A 24,754-nucleotide genomic window follows, 5' to 3' on the forward strand; every position below is an offset into this window, starting at 1 on the left:
CCTAGCAGAGAAACCACGGGTGTAGTTCATCACATTATCTATGGACATGTTCCACTAAATTTGACAACCAGAATGTGTTCAAATACATTGTCTTATTTTTGAATTTGAAATCTAAAATGTTTTGCTTGAAAGTGTGTTTTTGCTATATTTATTTCAAATAAATGCCACTTGGTTTAATATTTTGTTTTATAATGCCAGAGACATTGAATACATATTAAGAGTGGCTTAAGTGTTCAAATATTTCTGGGGAAACTGTACATCCAACCAACCATTGGTGTGTTACACAGCTATTCTATTTTCTACATTAAACTGATTTATCACCATTTTTTTACACTTATCCCTTCCTGAATCTCCATAGTACACTGGTATTTCAAAATTATGGCCGTCAGCTAATCATTTGTGTATTTCCTGGAAGCGGTCTTCCCCATTGCCATTCATGTAATCAGCTATTTATCAGAATGTCATTATTTTGGCTCTCCCTGCAGGCTTCGTCTGAAAGCACAATATCTCTCTGTGCTGATTGGTGTTTGTAGTGACTTATTGGCGTGTGCCAAGCCAGAGCACACCAAACAAAGAAAGCTGGTGCCTGCCAGAATCAATCTTTCCTTTGCAGAAGATGCACAAAAGGAAGGAGCTTGAATTCTGCTTTAATCATTTGAAGTGTGGGGGAGACCCAGAGTGCAATGGCGCAGCCTTCCAGCCTGGCTCAAAGTCATGCTCGCTTGTTCTGAGAAGAAAACGCAGAATAATTGTCTTTCTTACTCCGACAAGCCTGCCAATGAGGCCTGCCAGCCATGTCCCATCTGCAGTTTAGCATTCTGGGTAAAGCGTCGGTCCAGAGCAGAGAGCTTTTCACGACGGGAGAGGAGGAGATGAGTCCTTTTGGCCAAAGCCTACCCTGCCACACTTTCGTCCAGATGTGAGCACAGCGGCAGAGCAGATTAAAGTCTGTCTGTGTCTGAGAGGTGTAGAAGAAGTGAAAGTTTTGGCAATCTAAATGGAAATCATGCCATCTGTTTGGAACTGATCCTCATGATTCAGGCTGAATCTGTATGCCACAAACTGAATCAATGCACTGATCCATAACATAGAAGGACTGAACATTTGTGAATTCGTTCTTTTAGATGACTTAAGAATGATGAAATATTTGATGGCAGATTCATCAAAAAATAATCAGATTAAACCTTGTGGATGACTCATCTAAGCAAGTAATGAGCATTTTCCAGGTCAAGTATCACTAGCTACATTATCATTTTCAGGTTTTATGGTTTAAAGGTGAAGTGTGTAATTTACCTGCCTCTATCGACACCAAATAGAATTGCAAAAATAATAAACATTCACCCTGTTTTCCATTGGTTTGACAAAAAGTTAATTCCGTCCCAAACTCAAACCACTGGTTGAGCTAATGTTGCCGTGTTGGGATGCTTAAGAAGACTAATGTTGTTATAGCACCACTGAGCCACAGTATTTAACACAGTGCTTTTGGGGAAATCAACCTACCAATTGTCTCTGCATATTAAGCTGTGATAATAGACTAAAGTACTTTAACAATGAAGAAATTACACACTTTCCCTTTAAAAAAGAACATTGTATAACGTGAGGTTTTACTTACTCTGCTCAGGCCCATGTGATAGCTGTTTTTTTCCAGCTCAAGAGACTCCAGAAGCTCTTCGACAGCCTAAAAACAAAAAGCCAGACACAACACACACACACAAACCCATAAGACAGACATTAAGACCTAGTATGCTATCCACCTCAGTGCACAAAGAAATACCCTAGAAGGACTCCATGAGGGCAGAGTGCTGACATGGCCCTCTCTTTCTCTCCAAAAGCCCCCCCCCCCCCCTTTGGGAAAACTGGGTCACAAACAATGTCTTAATGTCTGACCTCTCTTCTCCATTCACCTAACTGTGCTTTCTTCCTGACAGGATGGCAGGTAAATAACAACATGGCAGGGGACTAAAGAATCTCAGTGGACTGATGACTAATGGCTAGAGTTTGAGCTAAAAGCACAGGGAGGTACTGAGAGCTCTCTGTAGGGGCACTGGGGCCGGCTGGTGAACAGGTTCAGTGGAGAGAGACAAACAAAAGGCCACATCTCAGACTGAGCAGTGGCAGATAGATCACAGGTCTAAGGGGGAATCTGCTGATGTTTGGTTACCAAAGTGAATCCTTGGAAAAGCACAGCTAAAGCAACATGTAAACAAAGAAGGGTTTCCTTAGATACATTTCTTTCAGCTTGTGGTATCTCTTTCTGAATACTATAAAACGATTACCTGTAGCCTAAATAGATAGTGACTATCAAAAGTTTGGACACACCAACTCATTCTTTATCATCATTTTCCACATTTTATGATAATAGTAAAGTCATCAAAACTATGAAATGACACAAATGTAGGTATAGGAATTACAAATTGTAGTGACAAAAAAACGTTTAATCAAATTAAAACTATTTTATATTTAAGATTCTTTGCAGTAGCCACCCTTTAATTACAGCTTTGCACACTGTGACGAGGAGGAGTGCGGGGCTGGGCCGTGACTACGCACGCCAGGCCCCCAGTTGGGCTAATCAGCCGAGGAGAGGGATAAATGCAGTGGAACGTGGCAGTTCGGGAGAGAGAGAGCCACATGCAGCTGCCATGTGTGCGTTTGTGTTCTGTGTGTCTTTTTGTTTAAGTTCTTATTAAATATTACTTTGACTGTTCAGCAGGTTCCTGCCTCCTCCTTTCCCAACCTTAACCATGTTACACAAACTTTGGGCATTCGCTCAACCAATTGCAAGAAATTTCCACTTTGGATACTTTTTTAAACAGTATTGAAGGATTTCCCATATATTCTGGGCACTTCCTCGTACTTGATGCATGTGCACATACTCTGCGCATGAGTCAAGCGCAAGGAAGTTTAATCGAGCTTCAAATCATGATCGCCAAGGAGACAGCAAATGTCAAAATTTGTAGGGCAAAAGGAGTTACATGTTGGTCTGTTTCTCACCCAAAATAAACCGTATCATTACAGAAAAAAGTGGATAAAACCACTTGAGTCGTATGGATCACCTTTATGCTGCCTTTATGTCTTCTTTGGAGCTTAAAAGTGTTGGACCCCATTGACTTGCATTGTATGGACAAAAACACCTCATATTTCCAAACATCCTTGAAAACATATATAGAAACAAAAATGCAACGAGTGCTCCTTGGGTATAAAATCCATATCTGCTGGTGCTCTTTGGAAAAGGGATAATCTATCTCGTGAAAAAAGGATATATCTAAGGCACTCAGACTTAAGTATAATCTAGCTGACGCATTGCGGCTAGAAAGCCTTCATCAGGGCGTGGGGGGAAAAAAACACTGAGAGTCCTTAAATAATGTGACTAATTTGTGTCATGTGACACTGTCACATGATAGGACCACATGACACAATCATCTGACAGTGACACCTTCCAAGTATCTCCATCAAAATATCTTGGTTTATGTTCCGCAGAAGATAAAATAGTCATACGTGTTTGAGAAGGCATGAGAGTAAATAATTAGACAATTATCCTTTTTGGATGATCTATTTCTATAAGCATGACTCTTTAAATCAAAATGTTTTTAGTTTAATGAGAAACATACAGTCAGGTGTGTCTAAACTTTTGACTGGTACTGTATATACTGTCATATATGTACATATAGACACACATATACATTTAGATACACAGTAAGATCACTTTAAGATATTTGGGGTCTTCACCATAATTAAATAGTCTTTGTAGAGTCAATAACAGAAGTGGGGTCATTGATAGGACAGGATGCTGCTCTGAGCCATGATTAAAGCCTTTATTGCCCTGTCACCAGAACAGTGCTGCAATTAAGAGCTAAAAGATGTGTAGAACAGCCAATTAATCAACAACACAGCTCTCTACCCACAGCTCGGTCATAATCATTTACATGGAAGAACAGCTCATGAAGGAGGAGCAAAGCGGAGTTCCCAGAGAAACAACACACTCACAAACATACACATAACAGGACACTCACCCTTCTCTCATCAGTTACAAAGTAGTTCCGCCCATGTTTCTTCGTCAGGTGGGGGGTCAGTACGTCAAAGCGACGACGGAACTCAGAAAAGACCAAATGATCAGGATAACCTTGAGAAAGGGGAGAGCAAAATGATGTGAGCTTTACAAGAGAAGGACGTGTTTGACTGAGAGTTTCTAGGAAGCTACAGAGTACAGGTTCAGATCACAATGACGAGGGCATTGGTCAGTCACTTATCTTAAGAACATTTTGTTGAGTCAGGGCTTTGGGCTGAAATGTGCCGTATTTTCGAGAGGCATTTTGTTGAAATGTTTTCCAAAAGATCACTCAACAAAATAAGCCCATGGACGTCTCTAAGACAATGATATCAAACGCACTAGGGCTGTTTTTGGCAAATAAGCCCAACAAAACCTCAAAAGGTCAACAAACCCTGGGAGAAAAACAGGATATTCTGAAAAATTAAACCTGTATGGAAAAGGTGAACTTTCAAATCTGTCCTCTCTTCACAGATTTTTATATATTCCCCTCAAACAAAGGTCAAAAATTGATAGAGAGGTCTTTCACTGTCTTCAAGCTTGCTTTTTTCCATGTTTCTTACCTTGCCGGTAGATTCGAAGAGTGTCGAGCAGTTTGGAGCCACGGAGCTGTGCTCGGAGCAAACACACATCCAGCTGCATGAGGCCTGTGTCACAGCTCTCTCCGTGGGTCTCTGTCTTCACCTTCACATCCCCAGTCAGAGCCTCTGCCTTAGGCACCAGGCAATGCACAAAGTGCACCCTGGACCGCCTCACTGTGTCAATCAGTGCATCCTACAAGACAACAACAAAACAAGTTCACAAAAGATGGTGTTGTTTGCATTATGACAGCTAAGATTTTCCAGTATAAGGCCTTGTACTGACCACTTGCAGTTTAATCTGGATGCAGAGAGACTTTTTTTTAACAGCAGCCATGCCAGTGGTGAAGGTCTTCCTCATGCTTGTGGCTCTGCGTAGAGCCAGCTGCGACCCGCCCTCAAGCCCAGCAATAGAGCCTGACAAAACTGTGGCCCCTCCTGAACGCCCCATAAACAAGCCACTGATATTCTTCCTTTAGAGAGAATGACCAGGATCTATGAGTACATGTATAGGATATATGAAATACATGGGATATATGGGTTGACATGAAATACTTTTGGAAAGTTGTCATGTACTGCAGTATGCAATACTCCATCTAAAACAATTTTAAAGAGCATTTTGCTCATTCTTTACAATAATTAAGCATGGAGCTTTAATGACTTGAGATTAATTGAGAGACAACATGAAATATTAGTGTCGTTAAAAAATTGCCACACCGCAGGGCTGGTGAAGTGAAGCCCCAATCTGGATCCAGTGTTGTTGTTTTTTCTTAATCAGTTTATTACATCTATACCTCATTGTGTAGAATTAGTTATTCTTTTATATGTAAAGAAACACAAACCTCTAACTACACAATATTTAATTATAAAACAGAAAAAAAAAAAAAAATTTCTGGCCGCCAAAGTAAATTTTATGACAAAGTGCCCAAAGCAAGATAAATAAACGCTAAAAATGCTTCTCATGTGGTACGCGGATGTGCGCGGGGTGATTGAAAACTGGTATCACTTGCGTGTCGCACGATCCACCGAGAATCTCTCACGCAAGTGATGCGCTCTTCTCTATCCTACTACTGTATACTGGAGCACGTGCGTGCGCATCAACCTGGCTTACGTCGATATGCGAACTCCGGTAACAGGTCTTACCTCGATATCATGGCACATAACAAACCTCATGCGACCCATTTGAATTCAACATGACAATTTTCTATTTTAAAGTGCTATGGAGCAATTAAACATTTTGAAACGGCTACAGCACTGACATTCTGAACAGCACTGACGAGGGAAAGAGAAAACACCTGCACCAGCATCAATTAAAAGACGTTTCACATCTACACATCAACACACCCTTACTAACATTTATCACAGAGTAAACTTTAATAGATTTTTAAATTACAACTATGGTAGTTGTATTAAAGTTAAGTTTTTAAATGTGTTTATTTGCTTTTTTTTTTTTTTTTTTTTTTTTTTTTATAACAAATAAACAGTTTTTCTTTTTAAGAAAGACTACCTAACTAACAACTGAGGAGCAATCCATGGTCTTAAATATGGTAAACACAAGGGCAAGTAGGCTACAATGTAGAATATAAATTATGAAGAAAGTCATGTGTAATATTGTAATATATTTCCTGTTCTAATGATGTTTGATATAAGGAAACAAACTGGCCTGGTTTGGATTCCTAAATTCTTAAAGAGTCTGATAAAAAGAAAAACAATATCTATTATGAAGTAGAAAACAAACATATTTACTATTGAATCACAGTCTCAAATCAGTAAAATGGTTTACTCATGAAGAGTATAACTAGCGCTATAGAAATAAGGTGTTAAATTAGTTTAATTTCCCACCACACCTTGGAGTACAAAAAATTCTGTAGAGTTCAGAAGTTTCTAGATGCTCAGATGATCAAAAATATATAATATTCATTACAAACATGAAAAGCAACAACTTCTCTTAAATATTAATTGCAATTATGCAATTATGAGGAAAAAAACTGCAACGCGATGAACCACCGAAGAACATTTTTTACCCAGGAAAAATCCTGCTTTATACATTTTTTCAAATTGAGTCTGGACTAAATGGATTCAGACCTCTTTTTTCACTTCAGTTGTAAAAGGATATAATTCCACTTTTCAACCACACAGTTATGTTTTTTGGAACCCAGTTAAGTTAAATATTATTGTAATTAAAAAAAATTTAAATTAATTAAATAAATAAATAAATAACAATAATAATTATTATTATAGTTATTATAAATAATAACAATAAAAATAATAATGATAAACATTCAAATTTTATTAGTAGTACTGTATTTCATAATTTCTTAACTTTAAAACCCTGGGGCTTTTATTTTGACAAAACATTTCAGGAAGAAGGTGAACAGAGTGTCTGTTTGTGGGCTAGTTCACAGTAGTTTAATATGCTTGTCATTCAAAATCTGGTGAATTGCGCTGGTTCCGAACTCAATGCAAGTTATAAGCGAACCGAACTATCAAGCATCTACATCTGAGATGTATTCTGTGTGGAGCACTCACATATTGTAAGCCGCTCTGAGAGCTAAAAACAGTAGCGTATCATCAGCCCATGCGTGCTATCTATGTGTGTGTGTGAAACAACAGAGCACCGCTGAATTACTGAAACACGCTGCACATGCAAACTATATATTTATTTATTAAAAGTAGCCTTCTGAGATTCACAAAGCTATCGGACGTCTTCAAGAGAATTTAAATAAAATATAGTTATTTAAACTACTTTAATAGTGCTTTTATGGTTCCTTCATGCCATTTTGGAGCTTGAAGGTAACAACTACAACTAACACACAGTAATGGATTTGGATCGGGCTTGTCGGACCAATACCTGATCCGGTCAAAAAAGTCAGTATCTGAACAGATACCAATCAAGGTATCGGATCGGTGTTTCCCTGAAAAATTCATTATGAGAGTCTTACTTCTGGGAGTCCTGCAGTAGAATGGCCGCATTCTGGGAGGCGGGGTTTTGTTTGGCATGGCTCAGCCAGCCCCGAGCATCATACTCCACCCAGTCAGTGCCGTGGCTGTGACCCAACATGAAGTGATGTGCCTTCTCACTCTTCAGTAGCAGGGCGGGACCTGAGGGATGCATTGAACTCATAAGGTTGCAAGCATAAATGTGCACTTGTTGTGGTGTGTGGGTGGGTATGTGTAGGAGATGTAGCGAGTTCTGACCTTTACTTTCTCCATTCGCAGGGCTGTAATAACTGAAGAGTCTCTCCAACAGAGTTTCCTCTGAGCCCCCAGGCTGTAGAGCTTCCTCCTCCATCAGCCACAGCAGCCCCCTTGCCTCATCTGTCCTAGCTAGTGTCCGTACCTGAATCACACAGATATAAACACACATTCTTGAAAAGTCTGTTATAGCCTAACCCTAGAACGGGAGTCATAACAAACCGGGGAGCTAGAGGTCACAGGTTCAAATCCCGGATGAGCCCCTAATTTATATTATGACCATTATCTTGGTTTAAGGTGCAAAATAAACAGGGGAGCAAGGTCACCGATTCAAATCCCAGACGAGCCCCCAATTTATGTAACGACTCTGATCTTGGGACAGGGTGCAACATAAACAGGAGAGCTGGAGGTACCAGATTCAAATCTTGGATGAGCCCCCAATTTTTATTATGATCTTGTGTCAAGGTGTAAGATAAACAGATGATTCTTTCCATGTTTAGTCCATGGAGTAAAGAAAACTTCAAAAATACATAAATACTCACCCATACACAATGAAAGAATTTTTTTTGCAAGATGCCCTTTTACAAAACAAATCAACTATGCAACACAAGCCACTACAACACACGCTAACATACTTGAATAGCACATTGATCAAGGCTGTACATGGTTTAGTTTACTTTTCATTTCATATTTCGATAATGACCTCAAAGACAACATTAGTCATTACTTGAAAGCAATTACTATCCTTTATAGAATAAGACAGAGAAAACGAAAAGAGGGGCAAAAATTATGAGCTATTAGTCATGGGTTCTTCATTAATGGCCTGCATTAAGTAAGAGCTCCAGGGTAGTCAGGAAGGCATTTTTACACCTTACAATCTGCCTGTCTACTTTAGCAATTAATACCAGTAATGGCTTCTCCCTCGTTCTGAATTACCACACTGATATTTTGCAGGGGCTGCTGAATAACTGTTTAAGAGGCCAGTGAGGTTAAAAAAAAAAATAAAAAAAAACTTCCAGCAATTATGGCGGCTTCTGCATATACTCACAGATCTGTCTCTGAATATTACTTTTCACTTTGATGAGACTGTATTCAGTTTGCTTTAGTATTGTTTCCACCAAAGGATAATTAACTATTCAGGGTTGTTTTAATGTGCACTTTCAATTACTTGATATTTAAAGTGCTCATCTGACAATTTGTGAATTGCTTTCAAAACTTTATCAAACTGATAGAGCACAAGAAAGACTTGAAAAGAATATAAGACTGTGCAGGCAGTTGTGTTTGTATTTCTACTACAAGTCGCAAAACTGTAATTGGTAACACTGACCAATGGGAGTGCCCACAAAACTCCCTAGTGAAGCTGATCTGGAAACGGCATTGCAGGATTTTGTTCATTCGCACTGACAAAGCTTTCCCGTATTTCGTGCTTGCATTCACACAAATCCTGGACAGTCCCTTAAAGGAATAGTTCACGCAAAAATAAAATTCTCTCATCATTTACTCACCCTTATTCCATCCCAGATGTGTATGACTTTCTGCTGAACACAAATTAAGATTATTAGAAGAATTTCTCAGCTCTGTAGGTCCATACAATGCAAGTGAATGGATGCTAAACTTTTCATTAAAGTCAGCATTAAAGAAATCCATAAGACTCCAGTGGTTAAATCAAAGTCTTCAGAAACGATATGATAGGTGTGGGTGAGAAACAGATTAATATTTAAGTCCTTTTTACTATAGATTCTTCTAACTGCTCAGTCAATCTCCACTTTAACTTTCACATTATTCTTGTGTTTTTGGTGATTCACATTATTTGTGCATATTACCCCCTACTGGGCAGGGAGAAGAATTTCTAGCAAAAAAGGACTTAAATATTGAACTGTTTCTCACCCACACCTATCATATCATTTCTGAAGATATGGATTAAAACACTGGAGTCGTATGGATGACTTTTGTGATGGCTTTATGTGCTTTTTGGAGCATCAAACTTTTGGCACCCATTCACTTGCATTGTATGAACCTACATAGCTGAAATATTCTTCAAAAAATAATAATTTGTGTTTTACAGAAGAAAGAAAGTCATACACATCTGGGATGGCATGAGGGTGAGTAAATGATGAGAGAATTTAAATGTTTGGGTGAACTATCCCTTTAAAGACAGATGTGATTTCTAAAGTACATGTCAAAACCGGGTTTTCAAAACCACTAAGCTGGTGGTTAATTTTGTCACCTGCACGGTTGGCAAGTAGCTCCCTGGTCTCAGTATCACTCCAGGTTGCAGCCATTGCCATCTCCTTTTTTGCGACTTTGTCTGTATACAAACTTTCCATTTCTTTTTCACTAGTAAGCTCTCCCTGTCAAATAGTTGCACGATAAGTTGATTACTATGACACACACCCTTCTCTGCCTTTGTTCACACAGACACATTGCGGCATTGATCTCGGCAATGTTTCCAGGGTCTGATGCTGGGATAAATATTTTCACCGTTGTGGCTCTGGGTGGCATTCACACTAAAGGCTCTCCTGCAATATGCCAGAAAATTTCCAGAATCAAAGCCCAGTGGGAATGCAGGTTCTGATACACAATAATTATATTACTGATGTGAATACAGAGGACCATTCTTGTACATTATGTAAAAGAGACAATGTCATCCAAAGTTCTTCTCTTTCATTAACAAAGATGCTGAATGCTGCCTGAGGAAGAAGGAAGGCACTCTCCACTCAACATCCACCCACACACATACAAGAAAAAGCCTCTCTTGTCTCATTAATATCTCATAAAGCCACAATCCTGGCATGTTGCTTCTTCAACAATTGGCAAGATAGGACAATGTAAAAACTTGCAACAGATAAAAACTTTAAAACTTTGAGGGCAAGTTTTCACTTAAATGACAAACTATAGGACACAAAAGTCATTGACTAGAACTTTCAAGCAGTCAAACAATGAATTTTCCCCAATGTTTTGGCAGACAAGGGAAAACATCAGTGATTCAAGTCACTGCTGAAACTGAAAAGCACACATTCACCAGACAAGGTCCCTTTTGGGACAGGCTGGGATGATCTACAGAAATCTGAGGAGGTAAGAGGAGTTGGCAAGGAGGCAAGAGGAGCTGGGTAGGAAGAGAGGGAGATGGAAAGGAAAGAGCTGCTTACCAATGCTTGAGTTGAGGCTTGGTCTATAGCTGCTACAGACAGTGACGTACTGGACTCTATGTCATCTAAAGCAAGATCTATGTTCTCCTAAACAGGGACAAAGGGGGTATTAGTCAGCTACGATATTGATCTGATTTCATGTTAATGATTTGTGAGAAGTGTCTAACGCTAAAAATCTGATTTTCTCATATTCTATGATCTGTGACCAAAATATTTCCAAGTACGAGGCTTAAAATCAAAATTGCTCAAAAACTAACCATGAAAAACTAACCATTTAGGTTATATAATAATTTCAAGTACTGATTAAATGGAATCTATGATTGTCCCATGTACATAGAATGAATGTTGATTATGGTAAAAAGGCAAGCAAATGTGATTATGATAGCTTAGACAAACATATTAACACATAATAAACACTTTACACATAGGTTGTAATGAAATCAACATTGATTTAACTCAGCAATTTGCAATTATTAAGCCTATCATTTAAAGAGAAATAATTTGACACATTGATGGGTGTAATGGGACAGATTTTTGCATTGGTTTAGTAGTTGTGCACCTCTTTATAACGTTCCAGCTCCTGTACAAAGGTGCGTTCATGGAAAAGTGTTTGGAGCCTCTCTTGGGCGTAGTTGTGGCACAGTTCCTCAAAGGTGGCGCCACGGTCCCGCTTGGCTAACTTTGGGTTCTGGAATCCTGGTGTGTCCACAATGAGCAGAGAGCACAGGGAATGCTGACTCGACTTCAGAGATCTGAACCAGCAAATAAAAACAATAGACAAATTTAATGTAGGTTAGGTTTTGCAAACACTACTGCTTTTTGCCTTTTTCACAAATAAACCTGGGATGCAGACACATGAATTAAGAGTCCAAAGGGGTCCAAACACTTTTTGGGGACACTGTATGTCTTCGTACATTAATGAAAAGTGAATGACCATGGGAGGAAATAGGACTTGCCGGTTAACAAGTGAGATGACCAGAGTAAAGACCTCAGAGTAGAGCCCAGCAGCCATGGCCTCCAAACACTCCAGAGCTGTGATCTTCGGAGCTGCAGGCAAAACAATTACAAATCTTAATACTGTCAATGCTAGCACTTTAATGTGTTAGGGGTCTTACATTGTGAAAAGTCTTTACCGGAGTTGTCTCCTGTACCAAAATCATCTGGTCCCTGGCGGAATGAGGTGGACTTCTGCAAGGTTCCTTTGGGCTGGTGTTTAAAGATAGTAGAAGAGAGCTCTTCTAGGGTGAATCCCAAGAGGTAAGCTGCCTTCTGGGCCCACTCGTGACGTGTAAATTGCTTTCGCCCTGCTGTAAAATGCACAGGGACAGCATAAGCACCATGACATTACAAATGGTATTCATAGCTGTGAAGCTCTAATGGCATAATCTGAGGGCAGTCCTACACAATTCCACTGCTAATGTTATTTCCGCCTCTCTAAAATCTCAGCAAAGAGTAATTTTTCACCAATCACTGAAATGTAGTCTGGAAGGTGTTCAAGAGCAGTGGTTCTCAACTGGTGGGTTGCCGGATTGTCATGATAGGGTCGCAGACAGCATAGTTAGGATAGCAAAATAAACAGCCAATTTTTAAAAAGCGAGGAAAAATATGCTTCCCACATCTTTTGCTTAAGTTTGTAGTCCACTCAATCTTTATAGTATTTTGATGCAAAATCAGCAGTCAATTAGCAGAAGCTAGCCAAATTAAGCAGATGCCAACTTAAACAGGCTGAGTGACAAGCCCACATTCACAAAAACCATGGACAAATCTACGCAAGGTAATAGAGAATACAACCCAGTCTACATTAAATACCGGTTCACTTGAAATAAAGATAAGTTTATGCTGATCACACAGTGTTTTGTATGGTAAATTGTTGGTTGCTGAGAGCATTGAAATTCAGAATTCAGAACCCATAATTGGGAGAGTCACCTGATGCCATGCGAGGATCAGACATGTGGACGGCAAGCTCTGCGCACTTTGCTAGTTTTAATACCTTTTAATTAAATAAACCGGTGAGATTCGATATACTCTGTTCCATAACTGTTGTAGGAGGACAATATGTCAAAGAATTCAAAATCCTAAGGCTCTGGAGACATTAAAAGACATTTACATGCTCAGGCTCACACCCCTGTGAAGGCCACGGACCAGGGAGTCGATTTAGTCGGAGAGTTGTGGGAAATGCGGCGAAAGATGTTGAACATGTCAGCAATGCTGACGAAGGTCGTTGCTGACTTGGAGGATCTTATTGTTATACATTGATCAATCACTGCCATGGAGGCAAAGTTCTCTGAGATGGTTACAAGAGTGGGGGATGTCGAGAAATGGATCGATTATCTGGAGTTATCGGAGAGGGAATTATCTGCTAATCCGCTAGCAACCAAGGTGGATTTGGAGCATGTCTGGGAGAAGTTGGAGGACATGGAAAACCATAGCCGGTGTAATAATGTCCATAACGTGGGAATCCCTGAGGGAGCAGAGGGACAGAATATGGTGGAATTCCTGGAGGGGCTCTTTCCAAGTCTGCTCGACATAACAGGCCATAAGCTGGAAATCGAGCGAGCTCACAGGGTTCCGGCTCGGCGATCCGCTGAGGGAGACCAGTCCCGATCAATTCTGGCCAAATTTCTGAGATTATCTGATAAAGACTGTAGTGTTATGTAAGGCGAGGAGTAAAGGAAGGCTTTCTTGGAAGAACCACAGCATTTTCTTGTTCCCAGACTTGCGAACTCGACAAGAGAGAAACGTGATCGATTCAAGGAATGCAAGAAACTTTTATATCAATGGAAGGTCGCTTTTGCACTTATATTCCTGGCCAAATTGAGAATAGATGCTAAGGATGGCCGTAAAACATTCACATGCCCACAGCAAGCGATGTCCTTCATAAAGTGAATGGAGTGAGTGGGTCATGTTGTGGTGCTCATGTTGCGGCCGAGTGGACCGGCTCTCTGAACATTCGTTTGACTGTCTAAAGAATCTGCAGGCTCTTTTTGTGCTGGTTCTACCTATCGGCTGGAGTTTATTTTGTGGAGTATTTCTTGCAAAGACATTGGAGTAAGTAATTTGCTTGTACTCATGTTGCAGCCGAATGGACCGGCTCACTGAACATTTGTTTGACTGTCAGAAGGAGTTTGTTTTACAGATTATCTTTTGCTGTGTAAGTCTGTCTCACAAAATTTGTACAGAATCACCGGACTTAAGCAATCCGACGGCAAAGTTGTCATGGAGATTCTCGTAGGCATGCGTGGACTGTTTGAGTTTGGAGGGATGGATACCTGTTGGCGCTGTCGTGGCGGGGTTAACGCGCATGGGTTTTTCTTAAATTTTATCTACAACAGAGTAAAGATAAATTAGGAAGAGTCATTATTGTCTTAGCAGAAATTCATGGACAAAGTCTTATTTTGGCGAATATATATGCACCTAACGTTGATGATCAGGGCTTTTTTATAGATGTTGCAAGCCGCTGGCACCCCTCATGATATAATATTGGCAGGAGATTTGAATCTTTTGATGGACTCAGTCATTGATCATAGTGAAGCAAAAGTGTGCAAGCCCCCTGTGAAGACTTTTGAACTCATCTGGTAGGGACTATACATTTTTTTCTTCAGTCCATAAGAATAGATATTTTATATACATATATATATAAGTCCCTCATTTCATCTGTTATTGATTGCTCAATTAGAAACATTTTAGTCTCAGATCACGCCCTGGTGTGTTTAGAGGCACATACGGAGGAAAAGAAATCATATAGTTGGCACTTTAATGTATCCCTTTTGCAAAATCCTGAATTCCAACAAATGCTAAAGGCTGAAATTAATGTCTATATGGTGACCAACTGGTCCTCAGTATCCTCTGTAGGCGTGGCTTGGGAGGCACTTAAGGTGGTTCTTAGGGGCCGGATCATACAGTATGCCACATTCACCAAAAAATCCAAAGCACAAGAACTCGTGGAATTGGAAGGGAATATTAAAAGTCCCGAGGCAGGGCTGAAGCACCGAATGTCGTCTAATTGACCCGATTGAAATACAGATATAATACTGTTTTGTCGCGGAAGGTGAAGTTTTGGCTATTCGGGGCAAGACAGTCTTTGAGTTGGGGGAAAAAGCAGGGAAGCTTTTGGCTAGATATATAAATCAGAGAGAGTCTTTTTCTACCATTCCCTCAGTGAAATCTGCTGGCGGTGAAATATTTACCTCGGCCATTGATATTAATAATGCTCTTAAAGAATTTTATTTTGATCTCTATAGTTCCAAGTCTTCGTCTACTGATGAAGATATTAGAAACTCTGTGGAACCAATAGAACTTCCTAAACTGACAAAGCAAAACAGACAAGGCTCCGGGGCCAGACAGCTTTGCCGCTGAATCTTTTAGATCTTATGCTACAGAACTGGCTCCACTTTTGCTAGAAGTTTATACGGAATCTTTAAAGAATGCAAAGCTTCCTCCAACCATGACACAAGCCCGGATCAGTCTGATTCTTAAAAAGGACAAAGATCCAAACGAGTGTAAGAGTTACTATCCAATTTCCCTGATCCAGCTAGATGTTAAAATATTGTAAAAAAAATTCAGGATACAGAGTCAACTGGTCTAAATCCAAAGCTTTGGCTCTGACAGTGTACTGCCCAGTAATGTTTTTTCAGCCACGCGCCTTCCAGTGGCCCAAACAGGGCATTAAGTATTTGGGCATTTTATTTCCAGCAAATTTGTGCGATTTATTTAGAGTTAAATTTGACCCTTTAATAAAAAGGTTTGAGCGATGTGGGCAGGTGGGCTTCATTACATTTATCTATGATTGGGAAGGTTAATGTTATTAAAATGAATTGTATTCCAAAATTCAAATATCTGCTACAATCTCTCCCTGTAGATGTCCCCCTCTCTTATTTCAAGCAATTTGATAGCAATGCAAAGTCCTTCATTGGAATGGTAAGTGTCCCAGATTACATTTCAATAAGTTACATAGGCCGGTTGACAAAGGTGGGCTACACCTACACAACACTTTGTTTATTATTATGCATTTGTCTCAGACATTTGGCTCATTGGTCGCTTCCACCTGAGAGAGCCCCTCCCTGGTTTTGTATTGAACAGGAAGTTCTTGCCCCTATTTTGCCATTGCAAAGTCTTTCTATCAAACTAACCGGAGAAGTCAAGTTACACCCCGTTATCTCGCATTTGCACGTGGTATGGGCAAAAGTGTCCAGATTGTTTAATTCAGACATTTATTTAAATGTTGCTTCGAGCATATGGCTGAATTATGTTGAGGGAATTCTGAATTATGTATTAATAAGTCCCCTTTCTGCTGGACAGAGTGGACTGTGAGGGAGGTTAATATGCTCGGTGACCTGTATGAGAGCAGAGTGTTGAGATCCTTTGAAAATATGGTTCAACATTTTGGGATCCCCAGGTCTCAATTCTTCAGGTATTTGCAGCTGCGTCATCTGCTCTGTACTATTTTTGGGAGTAGCATACACCCCCCTAGAGCGGCGTATACTCTGGGAGTGGTGATTACTGCTTTTGGAAAAGGCCATGAGGCATCAGTGTATTACTCCCTGCTAATTCAGTGTCTGGGGGATGGACCTTCAATTTCTCTTAAGAGATTATGGGAGAAAGATTTATCCTTGGTATTGGAGGAGGGAGTGTGGGCTAGGATTCTAAAAAACGTCAAGTCTACATCTAGAGATGCAAGGGTGCACCTTATGCAATTTAAGATTTTACATAGATTCTATTGGACCCCCTCAAGATTGTATAGGCTTGGTCTTAAAGACACACCCACCTGATGGCGATGCCAATCAGAAGATGGGGACACAACCCATGTTTTTTGGTGGTGTTAAGATCCAAGATTTTTGGTTGAGGGTTCATGTGTGACGTATTGGACACTCAAATTTAATTTTGCCCCAGGCGATTGGGCAGTCATTAATATAGGGGATAAATATATAAATAATTGGGTCCTAGCCAGTATTATGATCAGCGGGTAGGTCATCCTTAGGGGATGGAATTCGGCTGGAGCACCCTCATTTCAGGAGTGGCGCATAGAGATTGGCAGGGTGGCGGCATTCGAAGAAATGTAACATAGAAGGCAGGGAAACTTGGAGCTATTTAATAAAAAAATGGGGCAGCTATTTGGCATTTTTGGGAGGCTCTCGGGGAGGGGAAGTGGCGAGAGATACGTACTTTTAAATGTGTGTGATTTTTATTTATTTATTTATTATATATATATATATATATATATATATATATATATATTTTGTGTGTGTGTATGCATCAAGTTGGATCACAGGGATATTTGTTGTGGGTCAGGGTGGATAGAGATGGGCAGGGTGGCGGCATATATATATATATATATATATATATATACACACATATATGTTTGCTTTTCTGTCTCATGTGTCAATCAATAAAATCAATAAAAGTGTTAATCAGAAAAAGAAACCATAATTGACCCTTCACTAAGCTCCGTCCCCCAAGGTTACGGTTGCCCGCTCTGACAAGCTCTGCTCCCCATAGGAATGAATGGGAGATTGCTGTCAACGACGTGGTTTTTGGCAAAATATTCTAGTAAAACAGAATGGATAATACTTTTACGTGGGCTGGTATGAAGAGTGACATTATCTAAAGTTTTTTGTAAAATAATTTTTTCATTTTACAGGAATTTGATGAAAAACTGTGGAGACTGTGAATCAAAATCAAGACAAATGATTATCACAGTCATTTGAAAAGAGAAAAACTTCATTTAATAGCGATTATACATCAATAACATTAGCGTAAGTGAACAGAGCTGTTTATAACATCTCATAACCCACTCATTTTTATGCTATGGACTGTTTATTTACTAATGCTTTTACTTTGACTTGAATCAGTACATACAGTAAATGAATTAACGTTCAGTTCTTAGCTTTAATTTATCTTGGAACAAATGTACGTGTCGTTGCAGATGTTATATGTTCATTTGGGAATGAGGGCTGACACAGTTTAATTCATAACATGCTCATGTCCAGATTTATTAATATATATATATATATATATATATATATATATATATATATATATATATATATATATATATATATATTTGTTTTTTTGTTTTTTGTTTTTTAAGAAAGAAAAACACTGCATGTATCCACTCTGGGTAACTTGTGTTACTATTATAAATGACCCGGCAACAACGTATTTTTTTTCTTTCGATTTTCTCCCCTTTTTTTCCCCAATTTGGAATGCCCAATTCCCAATGCACTCTATGTCCTCATGGTGGTGTAGTGACTCGCCTCAATCCGGGTGGCGGAGGACAAATCTCAGTTGCCTCCGCGTCTGAGACCGTCAAACTGTGCATCTTATCACGTGGCTTGTTGAGCGCGTTACTGCGGAGACAAAGCGGATGTGGAGGCTTCACGCACAACTCACCACGCGCCTCACCGAGAGTGAAATACATTATAGCGACCACAAGGAGGTTAACCCATGTGACTCTACCCTCCCTAGCAACCGGGCCAATTTGGTTGCTTAGGAAACCTGGCTGGAGTCACTCAGCACGCCCTAGGATTCCAACTCACGAACTCCAGAGGTGGAAGTCAAGTTCAAACACACATTACTTCCATAGGCTGTCATTGGAACATAGCAAATGCATGTCAGAGTAATGGCAGCAGGGCAACAGTTGCGAAGAAAGGATTGGTCAGAAGCGCTTTTAACGCGGGGCTTAGCGAAGGGTCAGCTGTTACAGTAATGTTCTATTTAATCTCATGTTAAAAACATTACATCTTGTTGGGGATACACAGTTTATGGTAATATTTATATATTTAAATACTATTTTTCAGGACTTTTACTTTTGTACTTTCATACAATATATAATTTTGCCACTGTACTGGGTTGCCACTTAATGTTCAAATGTGAAATCTGGATCCTGAAGATACCACTGTTGACAACCATTGTTTCATAAGCACTGTTTTAAAACTTAGTTTCAGAACTTTCAAAAGTGGTTTGATGATGGCTGAGAGTTTTACTGAAAAGACATCACAAAAAAACTTATCAGCTGAAGGATTTTCAGATGTTTGCAGCGTATCCAGCTCAGACTGACCACAGAGCAAACCAACAGAGTCATACATACACAAGCAGAGTGACACACAAGCTGTAGTTAAGTCACTGCAACCAGAGCAGGTTGCAAAGAGAGGGAAAATAACACAGGTCTCTGGTGGAATAGATGAGTGCTGAAAATAAACAAGAACTGAGAGTGAACAGGCTTTTGTGTCTTAACAACAAAAAAGCACTGCAAAAATGAAAAGTCTACAACATGGAGAGACAACAGAGAGTCTGAGTTTTAAAAGAAAACAAAGTGTGATGCTCCCCCTCCCCTCACCCGCACATATTCCCGCCAAAGTTTTGTCTAAGCTTCAAGACTGTCTAAGACATGGTTATAAACCTCTGAAAGCAAAGAAGCCCAACAGAGAAATGAAAGAAAACAGACAATAAAAATGAAAATGATGATAACAGAATAATAAAACAGACACACAAATTAGGTGTTTGCTTGTTGTGCTGAAATATAATATTAATGCTCTTTACCTTCGTCAGCCTCTGCTTTGTAACGGAGCGGCATGCAACATGCAAGTAGAGAAGAAGAGGTTAGAACATGAGACATTCTTCTGTATTGTACAAACAGGGAACTAAGAATGCATTCGTTAGCATCCACATTTAAATACTCACTCCCACATTGAGAGAAAACAACTATGATTGGCTCATCCATGCATTTTCTCATTTTCATTAGTCACACATTTCTTTAGTTAGTTGACAATTATTAGTCCACAGACATGGGTTTTTCCAATGGCCAATGCCAACAGAAGATGATATCTTGAGAGCAGGGTGGCCAGTAGCAGATATAATGTAATTAGGGCTGTTAATATATTAAAATAATTTTTCATAATTTAACTAATTGTACAGTTTTAATTTGCTGGAATTTGCATCTAACTAAATATGTATTTTCTTTCAGTTCTTTTTAATATAATTAGTTCCTCTTTAAAGCAAAGACAGCTAAATAAAATGCATCAAAATGTATACTGATGCCACCTCCTTTGATGCTACACATGAACTTTATCATCAACAGTGTGTTTCATGACATTTCACTTGCTGAGCTTTGGTGATAATTGAATTATAATCCAATAAAGACTGCAAATAACTTTTGCCCTAACTGAATTTGATTAATAAATAAAGGTCATTTGTCAAAAAGGACCTCTATATAAACATACACAATGGCAGCCAGAAGATTGGAATAATGTACAGATTTTGCTCTTATCGAAATAAATTGGTACTTTTAGTGCCATTCAACTGATCACAATGTATAGTCAGGACATTAATACCATGAAAAATTACTATTACAATTTGAAGAAAATGTTCAGAACTTCTAAAACTACTTCAAAGAGTTCTCATCAAAAAATCCTCCACTTGCAGCAATGACAGCTTTACAGATCCTTGGCATTCTAGCTGTCAGTTTGTCCAAATAGTCAGGTGACATTTCACCCCACGCTTCCTGTAGCACTTGCTATAGATGTCTTGTCGGGCACTTCTCATGCACCTTACAGTCTAGCTGATCTTCTCTTTACTGTTGTACATGAAACTGGTGTTGAGCGGGTAGAATTCAATGAAGCTGTCAGCTGAGGACATGTGAGGCGTCTATTTCTCAAACTAGAGACTCTGATGTACTTATTCTCTTGTTTAGTTGTACATCTGGCCTTCCGCATCTCTTTCTGTCCTTGTTAGAGCCAGCTGTCCTTTGTCTTTGAAGACTGTAGTGTACACCTTTGTATGAAATCTTCAGTTTTTTTGGCAATTTCAAGCATTGTATAGCCTTCATTCCTCAAAAAAATGATTGACTGATGAGTTTCTAGAGAAAGCAGTTTCTTTTTTGTCATTTTTGACCTAATATTGACCTTAAGACATGCCAGTCTATTGCATACCGTGGCAACTCAAAAACAAACACAAAGACAACGTTAAGCTTCATTTAACGAACCAAATAGCTTTCAACTGTGTTTGATATAATGGCAAGTGATTTTCTAGTACCAAATTAGCAATTTAACATGATTACTCAAGGATAAGGTGTTGGAGTGATGGCTGCTGGAAATGGGGCCTGTCTAGATTTGATCAAAAATGACTTTTTTCAAATAGTGATGGTGCTGTTTTTTTAACATCAGTAATGTCCTGACTTTATTTTGTGATCAGTTGAATGCCACTTTGGTGAATTAAAGTACCATTTCCTTCCGAAACAGCAAAATCTGTACATCATTCCAAACTTTTGCCCGCCAGTGTACATTTGCCAAAAACATGCAAAATACAATTAATATACACTCACCGAGCACTTTATTAGGTACACCTGTACACCTACTTACTCATGTGATTCTCTAATCAGCCAATCGTGTGGCAGCAGAATGCATAAAATCACGCAGATACAGGTCAGGAGCTTCAGTTAATGTTCACATCAACCATCAGAATGGGGAAAAATTTGATCTCAGTGATTTCAACAGTGGCATGACTGTTGGTGCCAGACAGGCCGGTTTGAGTATTTCTGCAACTGCTGATCTCCTGGGAGTTTACTCAGAATGGTACTAAAAATAAAAAACATCCAGCGAGCAGCAGTTCTGTGGATAGAAATGCCTTGTTGATGAGAGCTGACAGAGAGGCTACAGTAACTCACATAACCAATCTGTACAATTGTAGTGAGCAGAATAGCATCTCAGAATGCACAACACATCGGACACTGAGGCGGATGGGCTGCAACAGCAGAAGTCTAAGTCGGGCACTTAATTTTTAGTTTTTTGTATCCCTTTTTTATCCCCAATTTGGAATGCCCAATTCCCACTACTACTTAGTAAGTCCTCGTGGTGGCGCGGTTACTCACCTCAATCTGGGTGGCGGAGGACAAGTCTCAGGTGCCTCCACTTCTGAGACCGTCAATCCAAGCATCTTATTATGTGGCTCGCTGTGCATGACACCGCAGAGACTCACAACATGTGGAGGCTCATGCTACTCTCCGCGATCCATGCACAACTTACCATGTGCCCCAATCGAGAACCACTAATCACGACCACGAGGAGGTTACCCCAAATGACTCTACCCTCCCTAGCAACCGGGCCAATTTGGTTGCTTAGGAGACCTTGCTGGAGTCACTCAGCACGCCCTGGATTCGAACTCATGACTCCAGGGGTGATAGTCAGCGTCAATACTCGCTGAGCTACCCAGGCCCCCACTTTATTAAGACCATAGTGTTCAGTGCTCAGTGAGTGTATATACAGTATACACACTCAATTGAATGATAAAAAAGACAATTTACATAAAGTTTTAAAATTTCATGAACATTTTATTTGCATTTATTTTATTTGAAATATTGGGTAATGTGGCGACATCTGTGCAGGTCTTTATCATAAAGCCTCCTGACTGAACCCTCTACCATCATCCATTGTGCCTTCAGTCCAATTAAATATGTAAAACTCACCTCATCTGCTTTCCATTCAGATAGCGGGATCACTTCTCACTCCATTCACCATATGTTTTACTGTTTACAATTTTAAATTCTTTACTAACATTTGGCCTTTTAATGAGTAGAATAACAACAGATGTCATCTTGTGACTTGACCAAAGTAAAATCACAGACAGAAAGCAAAAAGGCAGAACAATACTGCCCCCTGCTGTATGGATAGGCAAGTACAACTACGTAACAAGACAAAGATCTCTTCATAAACATAAATGTCCTGATGGTGGAACATGTTGCTAAAATAAAAGCTCTATTTGTTATTGGGAACTGTTAGGCGATGAAAGCCTTCAGTACCACCTTAAGACACTGAAGCAGGATACATCAGTATTAGTATTTCCTGTCAAAAAGTTAACATGCAGACACAGGAAGGACTGCTAGACTTTACACTTTAGAGTATAGATGCACTGCAGATACTTAGTAATTCAGTGACTGCAGTGACAATATATCAGCAACACAAACTAGTACACATCATATAGCATAAAGACAGGTAGATGGCCATACATTCAAACCCGATCCTAAACACGATGAGCCAGCAAGCAGGCAGTACAATTTGGAGTCTGAGGATTAAAGAATTCATTAATACATCAATCTCTGACTGCAGGAGGCGATGTTATATCACAGGCTGTGAATAATGCACAATCCATCCTCATTAGAATGCAAGAAACACTCATGCATATCTTTAAACCCCTCAACATCAAACTGTTTGGAGTTCTTCTCTCTCCTGTTTGAGCTCAGTAAGCAGAGTGAGTTGGACTTAATTAATAAAGTCTGTTTTTGTGCTTGTTAGGAGTTTTGAGTGCTTTGTCTAATTACAGCCTTTATTGTTGCTCTCCAGCACAGATGTGTAAAGAGAAAGCTGTCTTATGCTTCTCTGAGCTGAATTAGCATGGGGACACCAATGCAGGTCTTAAAGACTGAGACGTACAGTACTATCAAAGCAATCTATTCAAGTTCCTAAATATGCTTTACTCTTTATATATGCATATTGGTGACTGGTTTACTGGTAAAAGGCAAACAAAATTCATGAGAACCAACACACACACAAACACACAAACCACACCCTGGGAGTTTTGTTACCTTTCGTGGCCCCAGCAGCTCCGAGATGGTATACGGCCCCAAGAATGAGCCACAGAGCTTTCTGCTCATCAGAAGAGATGCCCAGCACCTTCATGGCTGCCTGCAATTTTGTGAATTGCTGTGATGACTTTTGCTTGTCCTCAGGCTATAGACACACAAACACACACACAGAATATAATGTGGGAATTTATCTCATCACTGATGTGATTACTCACAATGATACAACAATAACATGTGCTGTTTGACTGAGAGCTGGCTGCTTTCAAACACTAGAATGCGTATGTACGAAGATTCTGTTTCGAAATTGGTTTCAAATATTGAAAACTTTCACTGGTATTGATAGAGATGTGAATCTTCACTGGCCTCATGATTCGATTACGATTCAAAGGGTAACGATTCGATTATAAAACAATTGTCCTACAATTTTTTAATGAATACACACACTCAGTATTAAATAGTATTACATTATTAATTTAGACTTAAATAATCCCTAGCTTATAACTATAACCACAACTATCGGTTGCTGGTCCAAGATGCTACATGAGATATCTGCTTCTGTGAGGGTCTAGATGTCAGCTTCTCCTTTCCACACCACAGGTGATAACAAAGAGACACAAATAGCAGGGTTACAACTAAAGGAATCAATGAAGCATCTCGTATACGCAATCTTCCAATGAGCAAGAGACCAGCAATGAGCAACAGCCAAAGAAACAGAGCGCAAGAGGAGAGAAAGGCATTGGAAAGTAGGAGATGAAAAGAATTTGAAAATAAAAACACCACCCACGTCTCCCGAACCAGTGTTTAATCATTATTTTCAGCTGTTTTTCCCTATCTATGCAAATTAGTGCAATAACGGACGCAAGCCCATCTTTCAAGTTGTTTGTTGATGTGTTATGACGAATAAACTGTTGCTATCTGCATGAGTTTGTGAATGAATTTTGGGATCGTAGATTCAGTCGGGGACGATGGTCGAGTGGTTGATACATCCAGTCTGCAATCATTTCTGTAGTGTGCGACTGGCTTAAGTTTTTGCATGACTGAAACATTTGTTTCTAGCATCTCACTCTGTCTCTGGCACACACATGAGCACAACTGCACTGCCGCGGTTTACAATGAACTCAGAATTGTTGGAGAAAGAATCGTGACGCATCAGATAATACATTTTTTTTCCACCTAATTTTTTATTGGTATTGACTACTGAAATTTTGGTATT

General features: G+C 39.5%; 1 protein-coding gene across 5 annotated transcripts in view; it reads right to left on the reverse strand.

The window, feature by feature from the left end:
- LOC127429468 (unconventional myosin-XVIIIa-like) overlaps positions 1 to 24,754 on the reverse strand; it is a 157,016-nt gene that overhangs the window by 63,308 nt on the left and 68,954 nt on the right. For 2 of the 5 annotated variants that reach the window (XM_051678466.1, XM_051678467.1), the window contains 12 exons: positions 23,542 to 23,686; positions 19,506 to 19,520; positions 12,101 to 12,274; positions 11,924 to 12,014; positions 11,527 to 11,719; positions 10,968 to 11,054; positions 7,822 to 7,963; positions 7,566 to 7,725; positions 4,910 to 5,096; positions 4,609 to 4,819; positions 4,011 to 4,120; positions 1,613 to 1,678 (listed from right to left, as the gene is read on the reverse strand). In XM_051678466.1, coding sequence (XP_051534426.1) covers positions 1,613 to 1,678; positions 4,011 to 4,120; positions 4,609 to 4,819; positions 4,910 to 5,096; positions 7,566 to 7,725; positions 7,822 to 7,963; positions 10,968 to 11,054; positions 11,527 to 11,719; positions 11,924 to 12,014; positions 12,101 to 12,274; positions 19,506 to 19,520; positions 23,542 to 23,686 — 1,581 coding nt within the window. The remainder of the gene's footprint in view (positions 1 to 1,612; positions 1,679 to 4,010; positions 4,121 to 4,608; positions 4,820 to 4,909; positions 5,097 to 7,565; positions 7,726 to 7,821; positions 7,964 to 10,967; positions 11,055 to 11,526; positions 11,720 to 11,923; positions 12,015 to 12,100; positions 12,275 to 19,505; positions 19,521 to 23,541; positions 23,687 to 24,754) is intronic. The other 3 variants (XM_051678469.1, XM_051678468.1, XM_051678470.1) reach the window with 2 other exon arrangements.

Source organism: Myxocyprinus asiaticus, chromosome 39 (genome assembly GCF_019703515.2).
Source record: "Myxocyprinus asiaticus isolate MX2 ecotype Aquarium Trade chromosome 39, UBuf_Myxa_2, whole genome shotgun sequence".
In the NCBI taxonomy this organism is placed as follows: Eukaryota; Metazoa; Chordata; class Actinopteri; order Cypriniformes; family Catostomidae; genus Myxocyprinus; species Myxocyprinus asiaticus.